The sequence below is a fragment of the Lates calcarifer genome, linkage group LG9 (genome assembly GCF_001640805.2).
Source record: "Lates calcarifer isolate ASB-BC8 linkage group LG9, TLL_Latcal_v3, whole genome shotgun sequence".
Taxonomy (NCBI): Eukaryota; Metazoa; Chordata; class Actinopteri; family Centropomidae; genus Lates; species Lates calcarifer.
This window is the reverse complement of record NC_066841.1, coordinates 15,035,678-15,061,213: the sequence shown is the minus strand read 5'-3', so window position 1 is coordinate 15,061,213 and position 25,536 is coordinate 15,035,678. Positions and strand designations below refer to the sequence as shown.

Sequence of the window (25,536 nt, the reverse complement as noted above, 5' to 3'; positions counted from 1 at the left end):
TCACTGCTCCAATTGTTATTTATTCTAGTTACACAGCACTTCCATCTGAGATTCATGTGATGTGTCTGTGCTCTCAGCAAGAGGTTCATACAGACATATGACAAGTGGCTCAAATGCCATCTGTCAAGAGGCAACAAAGGGACCTTGGTTTTCTCAGTGTGATAGAGAGGGTTGCTCTGAATAAATTTAAGACAAATTTCAGCTGTGTATTAAGAGGTTTTTCATATTCATGTCAAGATCCCAAAAATGTCATGGTTTTCATGGCACAGATACCAATATAACCAAAAATAAAAATGAAACACTGTTCCACCAATTTGGTATGGAGAAACCAGCATACATATGAACATTAATCAAGTCTAACATTCCACCTGAAATAAATTGGAATAATTTTCAGCAGCAGCAGTGCTGTCTTCCTCTCAGGTTCCCCATTTTCACTATAGTACTATCAGGGTATCATCACTGGAGGGCGACAGACACCAGCTCTTGTGGTTATGCTGCATTGAATTTGAGGAACTACGGCTGAGATGGCCATTCTGTCAGCCACAAAATATGTCAGGAAAAAAACTAAATCAAGAAATTAAAGCTTGACAGCAGCTTTTATTGAATCAAGACAATTTTTACAAAACATTTTGAATCAGGAAATACTTTGCAAACTACAACTTTGCATCAACATTGATTTTGAATTACATCTTTTCTTAAAAACATCTTTATCTCTGGATTAGTTTATAAAACGTGACATTTAGACACCTTAATCTACACTCTTACAAAGTGCAGGTGATGTCATTAAAGACACAGACAAAGGTCCCCATTTCTTTCACAAACAATGTTCTCCACCTTGAAGACATCTTCTTTTTTTTTTTTTTTTTACAAGAAATCTCACAAATACATTGTTTTTTGTAGGAAAAAACAAAAAATCACACTGGCACTATTTTAAACTGTGGCGAATGTAACATTTCAACTTTCTACAACAGGTCTGCAATTTAACACTTAACAGGTTAAACATGGTAACCATAATCACTGATTTGGGATACAATATGAAATGAAGAAACAGTCCTTGCATCATAAATGACCGCAAATCAATTACTCAGCACCAGCCCAGACCATTATTAAATAAAAATAGGCTCAAGTTGATTTAGATGCATTTTCCACTCATTTTGAAATAGCATCTCTCAACAGATAAGAGATGTTTGCTCTGTGCTTTAAGGTCCCAAATCTCCGAAGGATCTGTGTTGCTCTCTAACAGTTTGCCAAGAGAGGACAGCGTAGTAAGCAACATTATGAAAGGTGACACTGTGTATATATATTTGATCATTATCTAACTCAGTGATAAGACTTAGTAAATTGTAGCTCAGTAACAAAACCTGTGTCACTTAAAAAGACAAAAGAGGTTAAAATATAATTAATTAATACTGAAATTTGAAAATAATCTATAAAGTTGAAAAAAAACTGTACAAACATAAAGCAATGCAAATCCCAAAAATAAAATTTGTGAAGACCAATGCACCAAAAGATTAAAATAAATCCAGTGAATACAGCAACACAAGACACAAATAAATAGCCAGTGTACACATCTAGGAGTCTTTTTTTCTGATATACACTCCTTTTAAACAGTTTCTAATCTTCCCATACATAATAAGACAAAACAAAAAAACTTAAAAAAAAAAAAAAAAGCATAAATATAAAAGCATCTTCTTTATATTTCAGGTCAAAAAAAGCACATAAATAAATACAAAATTACTAAAACTGTTTTTATCGTTAGTATAAAAACTGATATTAAAAAAGGAGCATCTTCAGTCTTGAGACAGGTTTGTCACTCTCTTTCTGTATGAACTTTGTTTTATATATTTTTTTCTCTGCTAAAGAGTTCTGTCAGATTAACAAGTCTCTACTTAAACTGGTCTGGGATCAGATTCATCTGTGAATGGATGCTTGTAGGCGGGCTGGAGATGCCCTCTGACCAATCGGACATGTTGGAATGTGGGGATGAGCTGGACCACTGGTCGGGGGAGCCAGGGGAGGGAGTTAGAAACGGGTGGTCGGGGACCTGTAGCTGGTGGTTGGGTGTGTTGTCCATGGGCCCAGAATAGCTGTGCTGGGAGGGAGGAGTGAGAAACTGGGTGCCGAGGATTTGCGTCTCCTGCGGCATCACAGTGTGGATGGGCATGGAGCGGCCCGTGCTGTTGTTTTGCTGCATGTCGGGGCTGCTCAGCTCCACGCTGGGGAAGTTTTGGCTGAGGGACTGGCCGGCTGTGGTGGAGTTGGAGTTCTGGTGCTGGAGCTGCCTCGAGTGAGCCTGCTGCATCATGTGCGCGGACGAGTTGAGGTGGCTGGTCTGCAGATTCTGATAGCCCATGATCTGAGACAGGGTGGCGGTACTAACGCCATGCAGGGGACCCATCATGCTGTGGGATATGGGTGGTGCCTGCGTGAAGCTTCCTTGCTGACCTACACCTGGGTGCATCCTGGAGACCCAGTCACACTGGCCTCCTCTGCTTCCACCTATGGATGTTGTGCCCTGACTGCTGGGGCTGGACACAGGCAGGTGAGAGAGACGGGGTGGGTTAGGGTCAAAGGACATGCAGCCCATATCCTTACCCATGCTCATCTGGCCGATATGGGAGTCTCCATTGCCTTGTAGGTGATTTAGAGACATAGGTGGGGACTGCTGGAAGGGTGATGTCATGGGAGGAGAGGCCACATCAGACAGGTAGCCGTGCGGTGACTCAAGGGATTCAACTGGGGAAAGGACAGCTGACGTGTCCAGCAAATTACTCTTCCCGTCCAGCGACTTCTTCTTCTTCACTCTATTATCTTTGCCCCCATCCTTCCCTCCTTTCCCCCCAGAGCTAATTTTGCGAACCTTCTTGGAGGAAAGGGTAGGCTTGAGGTTGCTAAGGTAGTCACTGGGCGAGCAGAGAGGAGGAGAGAGGGTGGATGTGCTTAGGGGGGCGTTGTGAAGCCCGGGACTCCTAACCACGTTGTACTCATCCAGGAGGCGGACGATGTCGTGGTGCATGCGTTCCTGGGCGATGTCTCTGGGCAGCTGGTCGAGGTGGTCGGTGATCTCACGATTGGCAAAGTGCTCCAGAAGAACCTTGGCTGTCTCGTAGCTGCCTTCACGGGCTGCAAGGAAGAGTGGTGTCTCCTCCTAAAAAACAAACAGAGAAATAAAAAACAGGTTAAAAACATGTAATACACAGTGAATACTACTGTGAATGTAATACATGTCAAATAGCTCCTTCACAGTTACATCTTTTTGCATACCTTGTTGTCTTGCATGTCTTTGTTGGCACCGTTTTTCAGCAGCACCACAGCAGCCTCTACATTGTTTACAGCCGCGGCCCAGTGAAGAGCAGATTTACCTGCAGAGAGAGAGGAAAAGGACAGGATTGATTATATCATAGTACTGCGGCACTCTGAGGGATTTTTATGGACTGTGGAGACAATGGGTTGAATAAAACGTTAACTACCAGAATCATCTGTGGCGTTAGCATCGGCGTGGCAGTTGATAAGTTCCTCCACCATGCCCTCGACCGCCAGTCGGGCGGCCAGGATCAGCGGTGTTGTTCCATCATGCATGCGGGCGTCAAGATCAGTGGCACGATTTCGGATCAAAATCTGCACAAACGTAGACTTGTTTAGTTAAATTCTTTCTTTATCCAAAAAAAAAAAAAATCAAAGCCTGGAGAGATGTGAGACTCCTGTGGAGGAAGTGGTTACCTGGAACACTCCCTGTGCATCTGCAGCCACAGCAGCGTGAAGCGGGGTGCGGCCCATGTTGTCTTGAACGTTGGCGTCGGCACTGGACTCCAGGAGGCGCTTGGCAGCGTCAGGAGCGGGCGTACCGGGCGGCCAGGTGGAGGGCAGTTTCGCCCGTGCGGTCGGTCTGGTTGTGGAGGTTGGCGCCCTGGTAAATGAAGTCAGAGATGATCTCTGCCGAGGGATCTTCTTCCTCTTCGCTAATCCCAGTCTCCAGTCCTCCACCGCTGCAGGAGGCGATCATCAGGGGAGTGAAACCATCTGAAAGAGGAAGGACAAGCATTATGATGAATTCCCAGCCATGTGTCTGTCACTGTTTGCACGAGATCGCGGTTTTCATGATACACATCGATAAATCATTGTGAGAGAAGAGTCTGACAGTCAGTAATGTTTCTAAGTGTACACACCTGGTCCTCTGACGTTGACATCCATGCAGTCATTCTCTATCTCTCCCTGAGGAGGCGTAGGAGCAATGGATGGAATACGTAGGTCAGCTGCATCCAGGTGCTGCTGTGTCCATTTCCTATGGTCAGTATGGTCACTCAAATCCAACATAGCCTGCTCCTCAAACTGAAAGACATACCAGCCATCACAACATCAGCATCAGTAGGTTGTAAATATAAAGTTTGGGCAATATAGTTTATTCACTCAAGAGAAGATTCATGTCAAATTGTTCATCTTACCCTGAAGCGCCCGCAGTCTGGATCCTCATCACCCCATTCATTTTGATTGTCATCCATGAGATTGATGTCCGAGTTTTTCATGGGCCTGTTGACAAAAGGAGGCAGGTTAGAGCACAAGCATGACATCAAGTACAATGTGATACAGTTAGCTGCTGCCAGTGAGAGAGAACACAGTTACAGGTAGACTTAACATTCTACTTTCAAAGTCTACTTACTTCAGTCCGACAGAATCCTCTCCCAGCGGCTCTCTGCGTTTCTTTTTGCTGGGTTCCGACACTTTGAATCCCTCCGGGAACCAGAGCTGCCCGTGCTCTCGTCGCCGCTTACGAGACACCAGGACGCCCAGGCAGATGAAGCCCAGAGCAGCTAAGCCCAGGAAGACCACATACATGGGGTAGAGCTCTGAAGATGAGGGAGTGGGTCTCACGCCTGAAAAATAGTCATGGTGTGTTATTTAGGATTTCAACTTGGTGACCACTTATGTAATATTTATGTAAACAGGTGAAAGGGCTGAAGTTCAGTAACATACTTGTGACAGCTTCAATATAGGGAACATTGAGATTCCCACTGGAGGCCAGTGCTCCAGAGGAATGCAGCTACATCTGTGGCGCTCTGGAAACACTCAGTGGACTGCTGGTAACACTGACGGTTGTCAATCTCCAAGTACACCACAGACCTACGAGCAGAAATGGGTAGAAATGTTAAAATTCATCAAAGTTTTCTGTCATCAAAATACAAATAATTTTATGGCTGTGATGTTTTTTAAAAAGTGGGTTTTTTGTGGTACCCACCCTTTGACTTGCACAGGATCCAGCTCTCTGCGTTTCCGTGGGCTGACCATGGCAGATCACGCGCTCCTTCACCTGACCCAACATGTTGGCCGGCATCGAAGCCCACTCGGGCCAGCCGTCTGCGGAGCGCTTTAGCACATTATGTTTAACCAGGTCCTGTTCGTTGCCGTAGTAAGGGAAGATCATTGGTTCCCCTTTGGCATCACGACGGAACACCACGTTGGTGTGGAGGACGCTGCTGAGCTCTCTGAGGAAGGACGAAGAACGATTCTTAAGTTGTTCTGGGGGAATGTGGACAACCAGAACTAAGTGCCCGTCTGCCAGCTTCTCTGGCATGTTATTGGCACAGTCCAGACCATCCCACTCGCATTCTGCGTTGTTGCAGCCCTGGTCACAGTGACCATCAGCGTAGTGGTCTTTGCAGTATTGGTCATACAGTGGGCTAGAAAAAAAGAATAAGAATAGGTCAGTATTTTAAAATTTCTGCAAGAACTAATATCTATGACAAATCCGCCCTTTCACTGTTTCACTTTTCACTTTTCACTTTTTCACTATTTTCTATACTTACTTGCATTGTCCTTCCTGTCCTTGGCAGTCAAAGCCATCATAAAGGCACCCGGGACTGTTGCACTGGCCATCACATTTCCCATCATTGAAGTATCGCCAGCACTGCAGGGCGGCAGAGCAGTTTTGCCACGGATCATCAAAATTCAGTGAGCAGTCTCCTCCATCCCAACCGCAGGCATGGTTGTTGCACAGCGAATCGCAGATGTGGTTGCCCGCCCACTCGTCACACTGAGGAATCTCGCAGCTCACCTCCACTTCCGGAGGAGGGGTGATGTCGCGACCGAAACCCCCGACGAAGGAGTAGTCCAGGATGTGGCACAGCAGGACCATTGAAATTGCTTGGGCAGCTGCACTGGAAGAAAGGCGCGTCTGGGGTGATCTGGCACGTTCCGCCGTTGTAGCAGGGGTTGGAGATGCAGAGGCTGTCGGTGGGGGTCTGGCACTCGGGACCGGTGAAGGCCGGTGGACACAGGCAGCGCGGGCCTAGGTGGCCTGACACACATGTGCCTCCGTTCCTGCAATTCAGACTCCCACAGGAGCGAGAGTCATACTCACAAGAAGAGCCGGTGAAGCCCTGAAGAGACAGAAACGGACAGGTTATTATTATTGTACTATACTTGAAGAAAAAAAGGATAGTAAAAGCATTTTGTCTGAGGCAATGGACTCAGCAGATCTCACAGCTGTACTCACAGGTGGACATTTGCAGATGAAACCATGAGGTGTGTTACTGGCAACAGCACACGTCCCTCCATTTCTGCAGGGTCTTCCTTTGCAGCCATCAAACACTTTATCACAACGCTGACCTGCAAAACAGAGGCACAATGTTATGTGTCACTTGTGAACATTAAGACACTGCACACAGCCATATTGCATCTGTTATGTACCACTAGATGCACATTAGTACCTGTATATCCAGTGCGGCATTCGCATCGGTAGCTGTTGGTGAGCTGAATGCAGTTGTAGGACCCTCTGGGGTCACAGGGGTCTGACAGACACTCGTTGACATCACCCTCACAGCGCTCGCCTACATACCCCGCCGGGCACACACACTGGTAGCCTCCGATGCGGTCCACACACTTGCCGTTGTTGAAGCACTTGGGCTCGTTGGTCAGTGGGTCACTGGAGGGCGTGCAGTCATCCAGATTAATCTCGCAGTGAACACCTATGGGGGACAAGAGACGCTGAGTGAGGGAAAATCCATACCCTAATTTTTGTGGTCATCGATTTGTTTACTTTCTTTTGCCAGCGTGTGCATGTGAATGTGCTAAGCAGGTGTATACCTTGTGTTCCTCTGGGACAGGAGCACTTGTATGTATTGATGAGGTCGATGCAGGTTCCTCCATTTTGGCAGGGCTGAGACTGACATTCATTGATTTCTTTGGAGCAGTTCACACCGTGGTAGCCAGGGACACACTGACAGAGAAACAAAAAAATCATTATGAATGAACAGAGAAACTAATATGAGAAAAATATCTGTATAGATATTGTATATGTTTGTTTTCAATTTTATATTTCCTACCTCACAACTGTAGCCTCCCAGATAATCAGTACAGGTGGCTCCATTCTGGCAAGGATTGGGGGAGCACTCATCCACTTGCTCCTGGCAGTAACTCCCGGTGTAGCCGGCCTGGCAGCGGCAGTAATGTGTGTTTCCAGCATCCAGACACTGGCCTGAGTTCCTGCACAGGTGAGCCACCTCCACACCTGAAATCAATGAGGAAGGGGTTACAGAATGTTCAAATCACCCATAGGACTTGCAGGTTAAACAAATGTAATGAAAATATGTTTCAGCTGGCTCTCATACCTTGCTGTTTGGCTGCTACCTCGCAGGACACACTGGGGATGTCACAGTAGAGGCCCGTCCATCCAGTCTGGCACTGGCAGGTATAAGAGGCTCCCTGCTGCCAGCACGAACCTCCATTTTTACAGGGGGAGGAGTCACACCAGCGCACAAGATTCTAACAGGGAAACAAAGACAGAACAGACTTAATAAACTGTATGAATGGAGGCAATGCGTGAAACCACGGTTACCCTAACAAAAGACGGCTTTGCCCTACCTGACAGTTGACTCCCGTGTAGCCGTGGGTGCAGGTGCACTTGTACGTCCCGTAACTGTCAAGACAAGTTCCTCCATTGAGGCATGGTTTGGAGTCACACTCGTTGATGTCATACTGGCAGTAGCTGCCGGTGAATCCAGGGAGACACAGACAGGTGAACGCATTGATTCCATCCATGCAAGTGCCACCATTGAAGCAAGAGCTGCAGAAACACAAGAAAATAAAAATGTTAAAGCATTACTATATGAGCTTTGGGTTGATTATTCATGAAGGTCTGATGGTCTGAAGGTGAGCTACCTGTCAGTGCAGTCATTGGTGTTGATCTCACAGTTGATGCCACTGAAGCCAGGCGGACAGGTGCAGGTGTAGCTGTTGACGCAGTCCGTGCAGTTGGCTCCGTTTCTGCAGGGGTTGCTCTCACACTCGTTTATGTCCTGCTCACATCTGCCACCACGAAACCCAGGCAGGCAGGTGCACGTGAAACTGTTGATGCCATCGTGGCACAGACCACCATTACTGCAGGGATCTGAAACACAAGAAAAGAGGATATAAGTTTACCATTTCCTTGTTTTAAATCGTAGACAAGGTGGGAAAGCGCGATGGTGCGAATCTGTTCCTTACTTGGTTTGCAGTCGTCGATGTCTGTCTCACACTTCTGACCAGAGTAACCCGGCTGGCACTTGCATTGGTAGCCACCCATAGTGTTATGGCAAATGGCACCATTGCGGCATGGGCTCTTCACACATTCGTTGATATCGATCTCACATGTTTGACCTTGAGATAAAGAAAAAGAGAGTTAAAGAAAAATGAATCTCATTGTCCAGCGGATGGGCAGTTTAACGGATGAGACATGTGACACACAATGAACAGAAATGGATGGATACCTTGCCATCCTTCAGGGCAGATGCAGGAAAAGCTCTGGTAGTCTTCGGACTCCTTACATACGCCTCCATTTTTACAGGGTCTAGGACTGCAGGGAGCCAGCAGGGTCTCACAGTTTTCACCTGGTGGCAGAGAAAAGACAACATCAGTGTTTGCATTTCACTGGTAATACAGAGAATCTGCTTCAGCCTCAGACTTCAACAACAAATACGAAAGACACAAAACTGATATTTAATCTCTTTAACTTTCTGAACTGCTGCAAAACATTTCATTTCTAAATCCCAGTTTCCATCCCACTTCCTTATCCATTTCCATGACGACTTTGCCAAATAGGAAGGGCCTTCGTGTTTCCTGCTATTGTGTGATCACAGACAGGAAACAGGACGGCGGCGGAAGTGGGAATAGGGCTAGGAGCTGGCTCCAGTGCTCTGGCTTGTATTAGCCACTGTGGCATGTTATTCCAAAACACACACACACACACACACACACACACAGAGTTATCCCTGCAAAGCAGACAAGCAGATCTTTCCACGCAGAGATGCCAAAAACAGACATCCCTGTTAGTGGTCGCTGGCTGGTGTTTTCTAAAACAACACAGGAAAGGATACGATAATCCTTCTGTGTGGAAAGTGGGAGATTGCCTTTACATTTTGAAACCTGAGCAAACAGCTGAGTCAGCAGATAACTAAAGTAACAAGGTAATAGACTGAACTTTTTAGTGAAAAATAAGCAGCAGCGTGTCATACCAGTGTAGGGCAGCAAACAGTTGCACTTGTATCCAGCCACATCATCGATGCAGGTGCCCTGGTTGAGGCAGGGGTTGGAGGCACACTCGTTGATGTTAGTTTGGCAGTTAGGTCCTACAGTGGCGGGATTAGAGATCACACTTGGGTTAGATATAGGCCAATGAAACACACACTCAATCTCAATGAGCAAAGGAAAAGAGGCGTAGTGACGAGAGGTTATAAGGGTTAACTGACCAGTGAAGCCCGCTCTGCATGTGCAGTGGTATCCGCTGGTCATGTCCTTGCAGGTTCCCCCGTTCATGCACGGGTTGGACTCACACTCGTTGTTATTGATGTCGCAGTTTGGCCCGCTCCATCCGGAGTCACAGGTACATTTGTAGCTTTAATGACAGCGAAAAAACAGGTCAGCTGTGTTTGTTTTGTTCTGTTTGTTTATTTGTTTGAGTTCTATTGGGACCACTTTTTGCTGCTCAGTCATCTTAAAATTGGATCTTTGCTCACCCATTGATGAGGTCCTGGCATCGGCCGTGGATGCAGGGGTTGCTGCCGCACTCGTCCACCTGGGACAAACAGGTAGCGTCATTGTACCCCTCTGGGCACAGGCAGGTGAAGCTGTTGATGCCGTCAATGCACGTGCCCCCGTTGTGACAGGGGTTGATGACACACTCATCGATGTTGATGTTACACATTGCTCCTGAAAGACCGTAATGTATGATTTTAGGAGACTGCAGCAAATATTCCTTTTGAGAGATGTGAATTGATAAATATCTACGCTGGCCATTATGAAAGCCCCACAGATGGACACGCCACTCTCTGCTGTGGTGTTCTTTGAGCCTTTAAAAGCTGCTAGATGAGGTGGCTTTTGGACAATAGAATGAGCTAACACTAAAGCCTCAGCATTCAACAGGCAGAAGCTGTAGCAGCTCCAATGTGTGCCTAGCCTGGCGGCCCCTGGAGGCCCTTTTGCTTCTCCTTCATTGATTGAATGGGGCCCTGTTGAATAGGCAGAAGGAGGGTTTCATCTGGATCTGAGAGGGGGAGGTGCTGCCAGGAAAGGGGGTGGGGTGGGGTGGGGGGGGTGTATTCACATACACACACACCACCCCCCCATCCAGGGAGAAGTAACCTCACCCAGGGTTGTTTACAGGGACAGAAGGCCAGACCCATTTCACACACGGCCGAGTAACAATTAAACCCCCCTCTGATCCCCTACCCAGCTCCCTCCTCCTCTGTTCTTCATCAATCAGGAAGGGAGGGCCCAACTGCCTGAGCTTCAGTTACAATAGTCCTCTGTCCCTCTGTGTCTCAGTCCCGCCGTGCCCTCCACGCTCACCCCGTCAGCACAAAAAGATGGACGGGAGGAGGGATGCACAGCAGCCTGCACACACACACTTGTTCCTCCCTGCCCCCCTTTTAGAATAATGACACAGCCACTACCAGTCAGAACCGGCTGTGCTGGGCCATGAAAGGGAGGAAGACAAGAGTGGTCCACTTGTTGGGATAAGACTTTGTCACTAAAGTTTTATACACTAATACATTACAGGTGGTGGAGTGCCAAAGTAAATGAAGTGAAGATACTATTTGTCAAGCAGTTGCACACTAATAAACAGCACATATGTGATTAAAGGCCGGGCTCTTTTCCTTTTAAAGTATCACCTTACAGACCCTTTCCAGGCCCAACGTCATAGTCTTTTCAAATCGCTGGCAATGTTAGCGCTTTGTGTGTGTGTTTGTGTGTGTATCAGGTTTGGGACTGTGTTCCTTTCTCTTTGACCCCCTCCACCGACCCCACCCCCCCACCTCCCCTCACACACAGGCAATCTGACACCATTGTTCAGGGGTGGACCCGCCAGCCACCTGTCCTACCTGCCCCTCCCAAAGCTCAGGGGACCATCCCACTGCACCTGTAAACTCCACCCAGCGGCTCACCTGTGTAGCCCGGCTCACACGCACACTCGTAGCCGTTGATTTTGTCGATGCATCTCCCGTAGTCGCAGGGTTTGCTCTTACAGTCGTCCAGGTTCACCTCACAGTTGAAACCTGTAGATTGGAGCAGAGGTGGGGAGAATGAGGAGAATCTAGACATTTTAAGTGGAGGAATTTGTCATGATTTAAATGCAGATGTCCAAAGTCTCACCTGCAGTGCCTTTGGGACAGGAACAGATATATGTGTTCTCCCTGTCCTGGCAAGTACCACCATTCTTGCATGGCTGGCTCAGACACTCATTGATGTTGGTCTCACACAGGCGGCCAGTGTAGCCGGGGTGGCAGTAACAAGTGAAGGATGCCAGGCCATCCTTACAGGTGCCATAGTGGCAGGGGTCAGAGTAGCATTCGTTGATGTCGATCTCACAGTGCTGGCCTGTGTAACCTGGATGAGAAATGGAGGAAAATAAGTATTTAAGAGAATAAAGGTAATGCTCATTTGGAGAGAAAATAGAGAAATTGGAAGAAAGCTGTGTGAAAATTTACCTTCGGCACATTCGCAGGTGTACTTGTTGGGACCATCTGTGCATTTAGCTCCATTCTTGCAGGGGGTGCTGGCACACTCATCAATGTCCACCTGACACAGACTCCCTGAAAAACCTGCAAATGGATCGAAGAAAATGCAAAATCAAACTTTTCTGCTTCTTTTTCTTCTTCTTTCAAATGAAATGAAATTTTCATAAATAGTGTACCTCAATATGTATACAACTGTATATCATAGCTATAGTGTGCAAAATGCAGAAAAACTAATTTGCATGAGAAGTAGGTCTGGAGGACACTGAAGGTCCTAACGAATCATTCCACAGCACCCCCCACCACGCCCCACCTCCTCAGCTTTTACTGTGCAGTGAAATCTTTCTTTCAAACCACAACACAATGGCCTCCAGATTAGCGGGTATAAACCAATCCCTGCCCCCCAGCTTTGGCGCTAAGCTCTAACACAAACTCTCATGCCCGCGAAAAATGCTAATGTTTCCGCAATCTGATATGCTGCCCTGCTCACCCAAAAACCCTTCTGTGACACTATTAGGAGAGGTAAATCATTTACATCCAATCTGAGAACCAATGCACACTCTAGTCATTGACAGATACGTTAATGATCCACCCTTTTACAGCCTCATCACTGCTCCCATTGTCTGACCAAAAAAGGGGGTTAAAAGAGACCAGAAGGACTGGTGAACCTATTTCTTTTACTCCATTTGCTCCATCATTTTTCACGTTCCCTGATATGTTCTCACCTTTGGGGCACTCGCAGTGGAAGGAGTTGATCTTGTCGATGCATTTGCCATTGTTGAGACAAGGCTGGCTGGCACACTCATCAGTGTTGATGTGGCAAAACACTCCCTCATATCCTGAAAGTTATATAGTTATTAGTCAAATTGTGTTTCTTCTCTGACTGTAGTTACAGTTCCAGGTGTTTAATAACAGTCCAAAATTATTCAAACAAAAGCTTAGAAAACCTGATGTTTGCATTTATAGGAACTTTTAGACACAATATCTTCTCCTTCCAGTATGAGCAAAATATTCCTACCTGGCATACAGATGCAGTGGAACCCTCCAATCTGATCCAGACAGGTGGCATCATTATGGCAAGGATTAGACATGCATTCGTTGACGTCCATCTCGCAACGAGGACCCTCATATCCTTGAAGACATTTACACTGGAAAGAGCCTTTGGTGTTGAGGCAGCGGCCGCCATGTTCACAAGGGTTGGCACCTAAAGCATTTAAGATACAAGATGTTACACATATGTGGTCAATTGTGTATAATATTTGTACACTACATCAGAGGAGAGAAACAGTTGGCTTTCTAACTTACCGAGGGAGCACTCATCAATGTCCAGGTTGCAGGCTGAACCAGTGTAACCTGGGGGACATGTGCAGATTGCCTTGCCATTGACTGGGTTGGTGTCACAGTTGGAGCCCTTTTGACATGGGTTGCTGATGCAGGCGTCATCGAGATGGCACAGTAAACCTGTAAAATACACATCAGAATGTATCATTACAATGAAATCACACCCAAGATCGATGATCTGTGTGCACATTATGTCTGGAGGAGTCATACCTGTGCGGCCGTGGGGACACTCGCAGAAGAAGGAAGCTACGCGGTCGTGGCAGGTCGCACCGTGGTAACAAGCTGCACTGGCACAGTCATCAATGTTCTCGCTGCAGTCGTCTCCCGTCCACCCATTGACGCAGACGCAGTGATAGCTGCCATGCGTGTCGTGGCACGTCCCCCCGTTCTGGCACGCGTTGGGCATCAGCTCGCACTCGTCCACATTTTCTGTGCAGTACTGACCTGAAAATAGGACACAAGCACAGTGTGAGGGGACGTCTATACATGTTTTCTGTGTACGTTCCTGATTTACTGAGTCTACTTGTAGCAAAGGTCACCTGTGTAATGAGGTGGGCACTGGCAGTTGTAGGTGTTCACACCATCTACACACACACCACCATTCTGGCAGTTGTGGCCTGGGCAATCATCGATGTTATGCTCGCAGTGCTGACCTGTGAAGCCTGGCGAACAGAGAGGGACAAGACAAAAACAGACAAGGTGTAAAAAAGCGGCAAGTCACAAAGATAAAGAAAAAGATCTGGCAACATTTGCACTGAGTTAATAATCAAGACTTTCTTCCTCTCGCTATCACTGCACATGTAAGTGAAAGATAAGATCTCTATATCCTCATGGCAGATTGTTTTAATGCCCTGTAGATGACAGCGCAGCTTGTCTCCTCCTCAAACATCAAAGGCTTGAGTGGGTGTTTTACAACCTCGATAGTCTGATTAACTATCAACCCGCAGCTCTGCAGGTGCCCGTGCAGCTTCGCTATCTAAACGCATTCCAGCACGGACACCCACGAGAGACACACAGCATGGGTTAAACTTTAACACACAGCCCCACAATATCCCCCCGTTCATCTGCATATCTAAACAACTTGCTCTAGTTGCTGGCCATAAGCGCATAATCAGGCAGTAATACAGCCAACTGTAAGCTTGAAAATAATGATCCAGTATTGAACCTCTCAGAAAAATAGGACTGTGTTTAGCACAATGTGGTAAAGAGAAGAAAAGTTTCTCCACAGCTGCTCTCCTGCCTTTAACAGCAGTAACCACATAGTTTTACACAAAACGGCAACAGTTATGAGTGCCAGCACAATAAAGATACCAAACAGACTAGTTTGGCTGAAAAACTGAAAAACAAGACATTTTTGTGTGTGTTTGACCTCATGAAAAGGGGTGTGTGTATCCATACATCTTCTGTATGTGTGGCTCCTAGTGTAGTGGGGGTTTGTTAGTGATTATCAAAAGGAAACGTCTGTGTGACTGCATCCTGCCAGTGGGGGACTGGTAGAGAGAGAGGGGAGGGGGGCACTAATTCCACCCAATCAGATTTTACTACAACAGACTGATTTATAGGTCAACTGTTGTAATATGAAAACAAAAGTGTGGGTTATGTTGCGACACTAGCCAGACACAACTCCATATGTCAATAGACCGAAGTTAACTACTATTGTTCTGCTTATTTCTGTGTAGATGTTTGCGTGATACCTGGCAGGCAGCTGCAGTCGTAGGTGGTGTCTCCCTTCTGGACGCAGGTGCCTCCATTCTGGCATGGCGAGGGGCTGCATGGCATGTAGGGGGTCTCGCAGTGCTGGCCGGTGTACTCTTGAGGACAGCGGCAGTGGTACGATCCCACCTCGTTCACACACACGCCGCCGTTGAGGCAGGGGGAGGGGGTCTGGGCGCACTCATTGACGTCCTGCTTGCAGGTTTGACCATGGAAAGCGGGCGGGCAGGTGCAGATGTAGGTGGAATCGAAGGCAGAGCACTGGCCGCCATTTGCACATGGATTGGAAGCACATGGGTTGGCAAGCTGGCATGTTTTGCCTTGAAAACAAAACAGCAAAAGAGGGTTGTTAGTAATTATGGTTCATGGTGATGTGAGGGCAAAGAGAGTATTCAAAAAAGGCACATTGGGAGGATAAAGTTATAGCAGCATACCTGACCACCCTGGTGGGCAGCGGCAGCGGTAGGCAGTCAGGGTAATGAGATCACATGTTCCTCCATTGCGACAGGGGGAGCTCATGCAGGCGTGGTTGGTGGGGGTCAGGCATAGCCGGTCAGTGAAACCCAGGCGACACACGCAGCGGAAATCAAATGTGTTGCCATGGGAGATGGGGCGGCATTCGCCACCGTTGCGGCAGGGTGAGGGGCTGCAGGGGCTCGGGTACTGGCACCGACTGCCTACGTAGTCACTGGGACACCTGGGAGAAGAGAGTGAGAGGGGAAGCAGTTATGATTAGAAAACTGGGATCATTTTTTGTTGGTTAAATCGTGGGAACAATTATCTAAACAAAAGGGGGAATAAGGGGAGTGGGGAGGGAGAGTTAGAAAAGGGGAGGGGGACTAAAAATTTCCCGCCCAGCAAAGTCCCACTGCAGCAGGACAGGGACAGCGTGTTGTTCTAGCGTGTCTCTCTGGATTAGACTCCCCTCAGAACCTTGAAAACACATTCTGCTGGGACAACAGACGCCACAAAACAGCCAGTTCCCATCTACCTTTCGCCCCCACGCTGTCCGCACTCATCCTGAATGATCGCTGAGATCAAGGGGACTGTGCCGACTCTGGATGTCCTATATGAAGCACTGCATTCAGGCCCTAAGCTCCTGGGTGCTTCCCTCCCATCCAGACCAAGGACAGATGCTGCTACAGTCACATAGCTCAAACTGGTTGATAGTGAGAACTTCCCAACTTCACCAAAAAAAAAGACAAATCAAGAGGATTTCACTTAAATTGATTTCCAATTTGCACAGTGCTCAGACTATTATTTAATATGCAGCTTGTACACATCGGTAAAGTCCATGTAAGAGCATTTAAAGTCAACCAAAAAAATGTTTATGCTTGAATTGGGGCTTGTGTGAGAGTGTGTAGTTGTGCCTGTGAGCATAAGTGTTTATACGTAAGGGAGGGCATCTGTTGGCCTCCTAGTATCTCCACAGGGAGCAGGTGCGCATGTTAATGAAGGCAGCTGTTGGACAGGACTCCTCCTCCTCCTCCTCCTCCCCCCTCCTCCTTTCTCCTCCTCTTATCCCTTCCCCCCTCCCTTCCTCCCCTCTGTCCCCTTGTCAGATGGGGGTGCTGACAAGCCAACCTCTCCTCCAGGGACATAAAGAACCCATGTGAAGTCAGCTGTTGCAACTTCTGTCTCTTCAACCTTCCCCCCCATCCTCTCTCTCAACCACCACACTCCTTAATTCCTCTCTTCCTTACCTGTTCCTCCTTTAATTTCCTTTTTCCTACTTCTTCCCCTCTAGTCATCTCCCTGTCTTACATTCAGCCTTTCATTGCTCTATTTTCTCGTTTCTCTCCTGTGTTGGACTTTTTACAGCTCCTGGCAGTTTGCTTTTTACAGCGTTCTCCTTATGTCACACAGGACTGCTGAAAACTCCCTTGTTGACTTAGTTAGGTGAGACCAAATCAGGGAGTTTTTAACAGCCCTATGTGCCCCACACGGAGCCCAGACAGTCGCATTTGGCAGAAGATTGTAAAAGGTTTTGGGGTCGCTTTGAAGTTTCCCTGCTTCACTTTACTATGAAAAAACAGTGAATAATCACTCAGAGAATTCACTGTTCTGGTGTAAAAATCCTCACTCAGTTTTGCAAGGCGCAATAAAACTGAGATGTTATTAACTGTGTGTGTGTGTGTGTGTGTGTGTGTGTGTCACCCCATGCTAACTAACTGTAATAGATCCCCTTTGTCCTGAAATCAGTCCAGTCTGAGATAAAGATCCACCCACATGCTGAAAAGCTCAGCAACACACACCACGGCAACAGGTCTCTCCCAGCGATGCAATGTCCCCTCAGGCTGGAGCAGATGCTTCCCCGACCTCTGACCTCAAACACTTTTGTGACTGTGGGATGGCCTCTTTGCCTTCTCTCCCCTCTCTCCTCTGTCCCTGCTGGGCCTGATCTACCATCTGCCACTCTGGGGGTGACTTTATCCTCCGACACAAAACTGGTCCCACTGTGCAGTGGAAATGCCACCGCTGAGGAAAATGTTATGTAAATGACAAGAGGGTGGTATACAGTAACAACGTCTGAGGTTCCTACATTTTATACACAATTTTATATATTGTTTCCTTTAATGATGTTTATGAAAGTATTACATGATCACCATGTTTTTGTTTCACACTCTCCGCAACTCTCACTTCCCCCTTTTTTGTCTTTGAGAGGCCATTTGTTTCTGTCTTTTCCTCCTCACTCATTCTGTCTAGTTAGCTAATGTTCACTTGCATGTGTCTAATAATTAGCCAAGGTCCGACTCCTCGGGGTCCACATCTGTCAGTAAGACTGAGAACAGAACAGCAAAGTGTTGCTCGAGGACATGAGAAATGTACTGGGCCTGCAGGGCTCTGAACTCCCACCACAGTGAATGCTCTGCGCTATACCAGGATCAGTGAGTTTAAATCTGCTGTAGGAGATCAGCATTGTCAATAGAAGAAGCTATAACAGCTATACATACAGTAGAATAGGTGAATTATTCAATCCAGTGACTTAATTATTAAAATTAAAATAATTTCCTCTCTGAAGCTATAAGCTTTTAACAGTATAAAATAAAAAACAGCACTGAGATCTTATTCATTTTGCCAGTTTCAACAAAACCAATACACTGAAAACACCTAGAAAGTCAATGGAACATTTGAAGGCGTGAATTTGAAATATTATGCTGGCTTAGTATGGTTAAATCTTACAAAGTTCACCAAAACGCCGCCTTTAAATGACATTCTGAAACTGCTGTCTGAGAGAAAATGTAAACGAAATGGAAACAATGTAAAAATGAATAGTTTCTAACAGTAACATACGTCATAAGAAAAAAAGAGAGGTTCTCGTGAAGACATCACTTCGACAGTAATTGAGCTATTTCCTATCTCACTCTTCTACAAGGAGTTAAGTTGGAAGATTTATGAGGGTCAGTCACACTGACAGGGACTGAGCACCTGCTGACTAATGACTGCAAAGTCTCTTTCACGCACAAAATGCCAGATAACAAACACCAGGGTCATAACTGCACACGGTGTCTGTGTGTGACTGTGAGTGCTAGACATTGTTCCACCGATGGCAGATTCATTTCAATTATTCTCCTGACACAGTGGGGCCGTCCCACCTCACAGTCCAACAAGGAAAAACACCTGCCTATCGCCCCACTAAGATGGTTATCAGTGACAACACACTGCCAAGTACCTGTAGCCTAGAGTCCATGAGTCAGGTGAATACATAACAAGTAACCACAACAAATTTCCCTGTATTTTTTGCCTCTCATATCAGAAATGCCAATTTGTAATATGGCAACATTAGAGATAATGACAGGTGACTAACTGTGCTAACTGATAACATTTCCTGTCATATATGTAATTAAAATACAGATAAAGAAACATGCACACACACATATAAGCATTTAACCCATTTATCCCCTTGCCAGTTGCCCTGTAGTGTGACACTGACTTGTCAGAAGAGTTGGTATTTCCACATTTGTCAGCCTGTGCTGGTGCATGTGAATTTTCAGCACCCACTAAGAGCCAAATAGTCTCTTATCTCCATGCTCTGACAGCTCAGCTTTGATCGTCCCGCTCTGAGGATCTCCAGACTCCTCAGGATCCTGATCAACGCCCAGTCTCAATGTGTCATTCTGGGGCTACGTCGGCACTAAATCTGGAAATATTTGTCTATGTCTTGAATATTTTCTTGAGGTTACACACACTTCTTTACTGAATTTGTTTCTGTATGGGGTACATAAAATTGGACCTTTTCACACAGAGTCCTACAAACCTCATTCACTGCTTTATCCAAGGGGCCTTGGTATCTAGGGAATGGCCCCAACCAGGGGAGTGGCAGCCTCAGAGCTTAAACCCCAATAAAAGCCTAACACCAGCAGGAACACTTGACCCAGCCATGCACTTGTATGCTCCTGATTCGGTTAAGCCCACATGGAGCTGAGCTTTAACAGAGACCTGCGCGGAAATCCTATAGGAGGACAAATGAAGAGCAGCATTCCTTAAGGGAGAGTGGAACATCTTTTTAGTGGTACTGGGCTCTGGACAGTCTTTATGGGTGAGGCATTTTATCATCAATATGCAACACCAGACAGCTCTGTGCAAGGTCAGAGAGGTCTGATCACACAAACCACGGCAGACATTCAGTCAATTTTCTGTCTCATGTCTATTTCTGTCAGACTTTTCACAGTATTTAAGACATGTACAGGCGAGATGTTTTCTGAGTTTATTATTAACACTCAACTCAGACCAAAACAGTGTCTATTTCAGCAAAGCAGCATCGGCAGTCGGCCATGCAAAGGCGGGGTTGAGGGCAACAACCTTTCAACCTCACTGTGCCCTCAATGCCGTCTCACAAATGGAAACTAAATTTGACTTAAACGACGCTGTACCCATACATGTTTTTAAGAGGCCTGTAACAAGATGACTGCCGCTCCATGGGAAACGGGAAGCCCCAGACCTTCAGATAACCTCGTGTTTCACAGAATCATGACCGAGTGCTTCCCCATTACAGCAGCTTGTTGTTGTTTCCGTGTATTGAGTACCACCACAAAAATTGAAACACACTTTTAAGTCTAGACAAGATATTTTCCCCTGACTGAACTCATTTCCTGTAATGAATTAACCTGTGGGGTGAATATGATTTAGAGCAAGTTTGACAGACTTTCTTGTTTCATATTTGTCCCTTTTTAATGATTTAAATACCCCTATGTACATTTTACGCGTCTATAGATGGAAGCTAACTAGCAAGACCAGAATCTGATTTGTTGACAGTTAAATATAAAAGCCATTGTCATCTAAGTGTATAATTTACACTTTTAAAGTAATTTAAAATTAGCAGCTATTACAAGGCATTGCTCAAAAACAAAACTGTTAAATACATAGCTTAAAACAAGAAAGTCAAATCAATTTAAAGGTAGCTAGTGAGATAGCCACGGCTAACCATGGCTAAAGCTATAACTTCACTCTGACTGGACATTTCCTGTGACTGAAATATATTAGTTTTGATGAGCAAACATCTCTGTCAATTAGTATGTTATCACATATAACTAGAGCAGTAGTTAAATTCAGTAATTGAAAATAAACACTCCTAAACTTTGTGCTAAAAAGTAAGTAGCCTAGCCTATCAAAGTAGCCTAGCAGTAACTGCCATGCCAGCTTAAAACTATAGTTAAGACACATTTAAATTGTTGAAACTGGTGATTTTCCCCAGTATACCTTAAAGTATGTCTAAAGTTTGGTCTTTGAAAATTATTTCCTTTCTTTTAGTAAAATAAAAAGCCTTTTACGCAGTATGCTGACCAACCTTTTTTCCCAGCTTCACCTTTTCTATTATCTCTGCTCTCTACCTTTGTAGGCAGACACAGTTAACAACTGCACTCCAAAACAAAACCTGGGCCCGATCAAACTCAGAGAGATAAATACAAAGCAGTTAAATAAACAGGACACAAGTCAGGTCCTATTTTAGGGGTGATCCATACAGAGAAGATTTAAATTAAGGAAGGCTATTTTTACATCCAGGAAGGACAGAAAAACATCCTCTCTGTAGGATGTTTGGAATATCACTGGAATATCAATTTTGTCCCAACACAGGGTATAATCTCAGTAAACCCTTCCATAAGACATGTGATTACCACAGTTTACACCAAGCCTAACCTTGTTCTCTATGCCAACATGTGATTTCACTCTTTCTTCTCACACTCGTGGGAACTGTGCTAAAGGAGGATTTAAATCTATCTTACCACTCAAATCTGTGTCACCATATGCTCACACACTGCAGCAAAAACCACAATGCACAACATGACTCACTGGTAACTTCTAGAGTTGCATGTGTGGGTTTAAAGCATTTTTGCATTTAAACCTTTGACCTTCCATTGAACATTGCGTGAGGAGAAGGCACATCGCCTCACACCACTAATCCAGTATGAATCTGGAGCATTGCTTTGACTCGGTTGTGCCACAGTGCCAGCCTCTACGCCTTTTCAACCAGTGTGTCAGAGTTCAGTTTCCGCTGGAGGACTTTCCACCCATGTCATCAAAACACAGTTGGTGGAAAATTTGGCAATTAATGTGGTGCATAATTGAAATAAGGACGATAAAAACAGAAGCTCGACCATAATAGGAAGCCCCCAACCCACCCCCACCCAATCCCCAACAGAGACGCTACACTCTGACCCCGGAGCACTGACGCCAAATCTGCCAGTGCACCCCGTGACTGGTGGGTGCTTGGCTTGGCAGGGATGAATGATTAATGAGGGGAAAAGCGAGGAGGAAGAGAGAGTGCGGGTGGATGAAGTGATGCTCTTATCCTGTCGGTTTTTAATTGGACTGAGCAGAGATGGAGGCCACAATAACAGCTTTGTGGAGGAGGCGGGTGGAGGGAGAGTTTCTCTGCGCACACGTGCGGGGGTCTGTGTGTGAGTGTGTGTGTGGAGCGTGCAGATTAGGTATTGTAAATTGGTGGCCCTGAGCTAGCAGCATGGGCTCTTCAATAGCTCCCCCTTGTCCTAGCAGACCAGAGGAGCGCCTGCCATGACCACATGCCCTGAGGGTAAACCAGGCCACCCCTGAGCTTTTTTACAGATATATAAAAAAAAAAATGTTTAAATCCTTGTCCACCTTCAGGACTATCCATGAGTAAAACCCCAAACTGTCGTCCTCTCTTCACCTTATCTTTTGTCTTCTTGTGCAAGAAAATTAAAAATTGAATCAGCAGGCTCACAGGCTCCAGGTCAGCTGAAGGGAATATATCAGCATATTAAATGTCTCACCCACAAACTATTGACATCAATCCACAGCCTAAACAAACAGCCCACAATCTGCCTCTGCCTTCCCACTTGTTTGTCTCCAAATATCTGCACTTTATTCCAATTAATCTCACTCCCTCGACATCCAATCCAATTACATTTCACAGCCATCTGGCTTTCTAATGGAGATCACAAGCCGGTAAGGTGGGGGGTGGAGATGGGAGGTGTGTGTGGGTGGGGTGGGGTATATCCATTCAGAAAGGTGGGGGGGGGGGTTTAAGGTTAGTGGGGGGTTGTGTGGCAGGGGTTTGGTGTGTGTTGTGGTGTTTGGGGTGTCTGCGGCATGATGGGAAGCCCCACTCAGATTAGTCACACAGCATTATTCTGACTGCAGGACAATGGGTGACGGGCGGCGGGCGAGCCCCAGCTGTCGCCCATGAAAGAGCAGAAAAACAAGATTTAAGACTGGACGCGTCCTCTCACTTCGCTGGCGAAGGGGTCTTGCATTCATTAACGGAACCTACTGATGGAGCGGGGGTGGGGAGGGGTGGGTGGGTGTTGGGCTTTTGTCCCAACTACCCCTCTCTCACCTCTCCAATACTCTGGAATTGCACTCACTCTTTTCATTTCTTCACTTCTTAAACTCTTTTCTTTTTAGGGAATGTGTGCAGCCTCACAGAGCAATGCGGCTCCTGGAGGGCCACAGGAGCCCACACCAACTCAGAGGAAAACTCAAGGGCCTCCTCTGGTTGCCGGGCACAGGGCCCTGTTCAAAGGCTGGAATGAAAAGGGGGGAATACGTGGCCCCTTTTCTTTGCAACCAAAAAAAAAGCTCTTTCAAGTACCAAAATTACACTACACTGCACTTCTAAAACCACACAAATTCCAAAACACCACAAACGACACAAAAGATAACAGGAAATGTTAATTCTTTTGTGGTGGTGCAACATCTGGGGCATCACATGTTGCTGCTTTTTTAGCATGTCACTTACTTGCATTCTCCATTTCCATTTGCGGTGGCTTCACATCTTCCTCCATTCAGGCATGATTCAGTGGGTAGGGAGCATTTTAGACCTGTTGAGTGCAGGAAAAACACATCTTTGAATCATGAACTTACATAGCATATAGTGTGTGTGTGTGTGTGTGAAAACTGTATCTGCTGGAGGAGCCATTGGGATTAACAGGGATTAGGCAGAGTTTAAATTATTATTATTAGTGAGATTTCTTTTAATGCAGCTTTATTCACAGGAATTTTATATTTAATGCACACGCGCGTGCACGTAGTGATCTTTTAATTGATTTGTTACACACTTGTCCGTGGGGGATATTGGGAAGCCTGTTGTGGACACACACTGGTGAGGCCAGAGCGCGTGGTGCGTTTTTTCCCCCTCTCTCTCTTTCAGGAGCGCACGCTTTTGCGGGGGAAAGCGCAGCAGCTGCGGGGCTCAGATGCGGAACAAAAGAAATCAGAGTCCAGCACGAGCCATAAAACACTCTCCTCGGGGCATTGTTTACCGGCAGACGGGAATAACAGCACCTCCTACACCACCACCCCCCCTCCACCCGGCACTCACAACACTCTCCCACACATGCAGACAAAAGGTGCCCTCACCCCACCCCCACCCCCCTTCCTCAGCGTCCCCCGGCCCCCAACACACGCACCAAACTTCCATTATCTCCCGTGTTATTTAAAACCGGCTCTCAGAACATGTCAATTTAAAAGAAGACATCTGACAAAACTTAGAACAAAATTTTCAACTAAATATACCCCCCCCCCCAAAAAAACAGCCAATCAGAAGCAGTAAATATAAGTTAAGTCCACATAGTAAGCTTCATAATCAATAGTTGTATTAAAAATATAAGGCCGATTACACCAGTGTGCCTGGTGTGCCTGTGCAGACAAAATAAACAGTTAACTTTTCACAAGCGGACTCTGGGAAGTCAGCAGCCAAGCGCACCGCAGCTCTTGGCTCCTGCACTTGTAGTGAATTCATTCCCACGACCAAGAAAAGCTCTTAAAATAAGTCAATAAAACCTTCAAAGGGATTTACTGGACTTTAATAGCGTCTAATCTCCCGTTCATACTCATACAAAAAATAACCCAGCGCAGATCAGATGTATAAAATTATTATCCAGTCACTAATTCTTCACGAACTTCTCTGAGGACTGATTTTTTTTTACTGATCGAGTTTCCGCGCTGACCCTGAATCAGCCTCTGCAGCCTGTATTGTGATTCTCTTCGCCACAAATGGTTCATTTAGGAGACGTGTTTACCTTGTGAGATGACGATTGCAGGAATCAGAAATGTTAGTTTCACAAAGAAACGATACATTCCTCCTCTTCAACTTCACAAATGTCGTTGAATCCCACGTAGGGTTCTCATAGATCCACAGTGTCGGTATACTCCAGATGTTGGCTTGAAATAAATATCCTTTGCGGGAGAAGGTAAATCCAACACAGAGAGAGGAGAGAGGAAAAAGTCTCCGGTCATCAAGAGGTATCAGTTCATAGATGTTAACCTGGTGCTTTCCGAGTTCTCAATGAAATCTAGAGACAACTCTGCAAGTACCACCCACTCCTCTTCCTCCTCCTCCCCCTCCGCTTCTACTCCTCCTCCCCCCACCGCCCTGCTCCTCAGGCCAAATAAAAGCTGTCTCCCTCTCCTCATGGAACAAACACTCATTCCCCTCTCACTGTCCAGTGAAGAGTCTAGTGAAATTATGAACATTAAACAGTGGTGGAAAATAAACACATGTACTCTAAGTGCTCTACCTAGTTAGGCACAATTCAGAGGGACTTCTTGTACATTTTGTGCTATTTTCTGCTACTTCATACATCTATTCTACATGTCAGTCTTTTATATGATGTATTATTATACATTTACTTTCCCAATACAGATATAAAGTATTTAAAATTAATTCCGCCCTGACTAAAATGCAGCTAAATGATACTTAAATATTAATGCACCAGTTATAAAATCCAATAATAATGCCATAATATAATAGTTAAACTCTCATAGCCCATTTTCCCACTTGGACTACTTTACATTTGGTACTTAAAGTACATTTTGCTAGTAGTTTTACTTAAATAACAGTTTCACCTGAGTGTTTTCACAGTGTGGTGTTCCTGCTTTCACTAACTTTTCCTCTCAATGATCTGGATGCTTCCCTCACAGCTGGAAGTAACTAAGTACATTATTCTATTTAACTACAATTTAGAAATATTTGTATGTGCGTGAATATTTCAATTTTCTGGTACTAAATATATTT

General features: G+C 45.9%; 1 protein-coding gene across 1 annotated transcript; it reads right to left on the bottom strand.

Annotated features, from left to right (window-relative positions):
- Positions 1-577: 577 nt before the first annotated feature.
- On the bottom strand, positions 578-24,825 carry notch1a (notch receptor 1a). Its single transcript, XM_018662495.2, is given in 38 exon segments — positions 578-3,148; positions 3,265-3,362; positions 3,471-3,618; positions 3,721-3,831; positions 3,833-4,020; positions 4,167-4,329; positions 4,443-4,527; positions 4,658-4,871; positions 4,972-5,026; positions 5,028-5,118; positions 5,234-5,289; positions 5,291-5,675; positions 5,802-6,124; positions 6,126-6,374; positions 6,491-6,603; positions 6,705-6,962; positions 7,081-7,213; positions 7,320-7,504; positions 7,605-7,758; positions 7,858-8,059; positions 8,155-8,383; positions 8,479-8,631; positions 8,742-8,861; positions 9,486-9,599; positions 9,720-9,865; positions 9,987-10,179; positions 11,415-11,525; positions 11,623-11,856; positions 11,958-12,071; positions 12,710-12,823; positions 13,003-13,188; positions 13,290-13,445; positions 13,536-13,769; positions 13,865-13,987; positions 15,020-15,358; positions 15,473-15,735; positions 23,260-23,341; positions 24,542-24,825. Coding segments are annotated over 38 exon segments (7,443 nt in total). The 5' UTR covers positions 24,600-24,825; the 3' UTR covers positions 578-1,885.
- Positions 24,826-25,536: the final 711 nt, after the last annotated feature.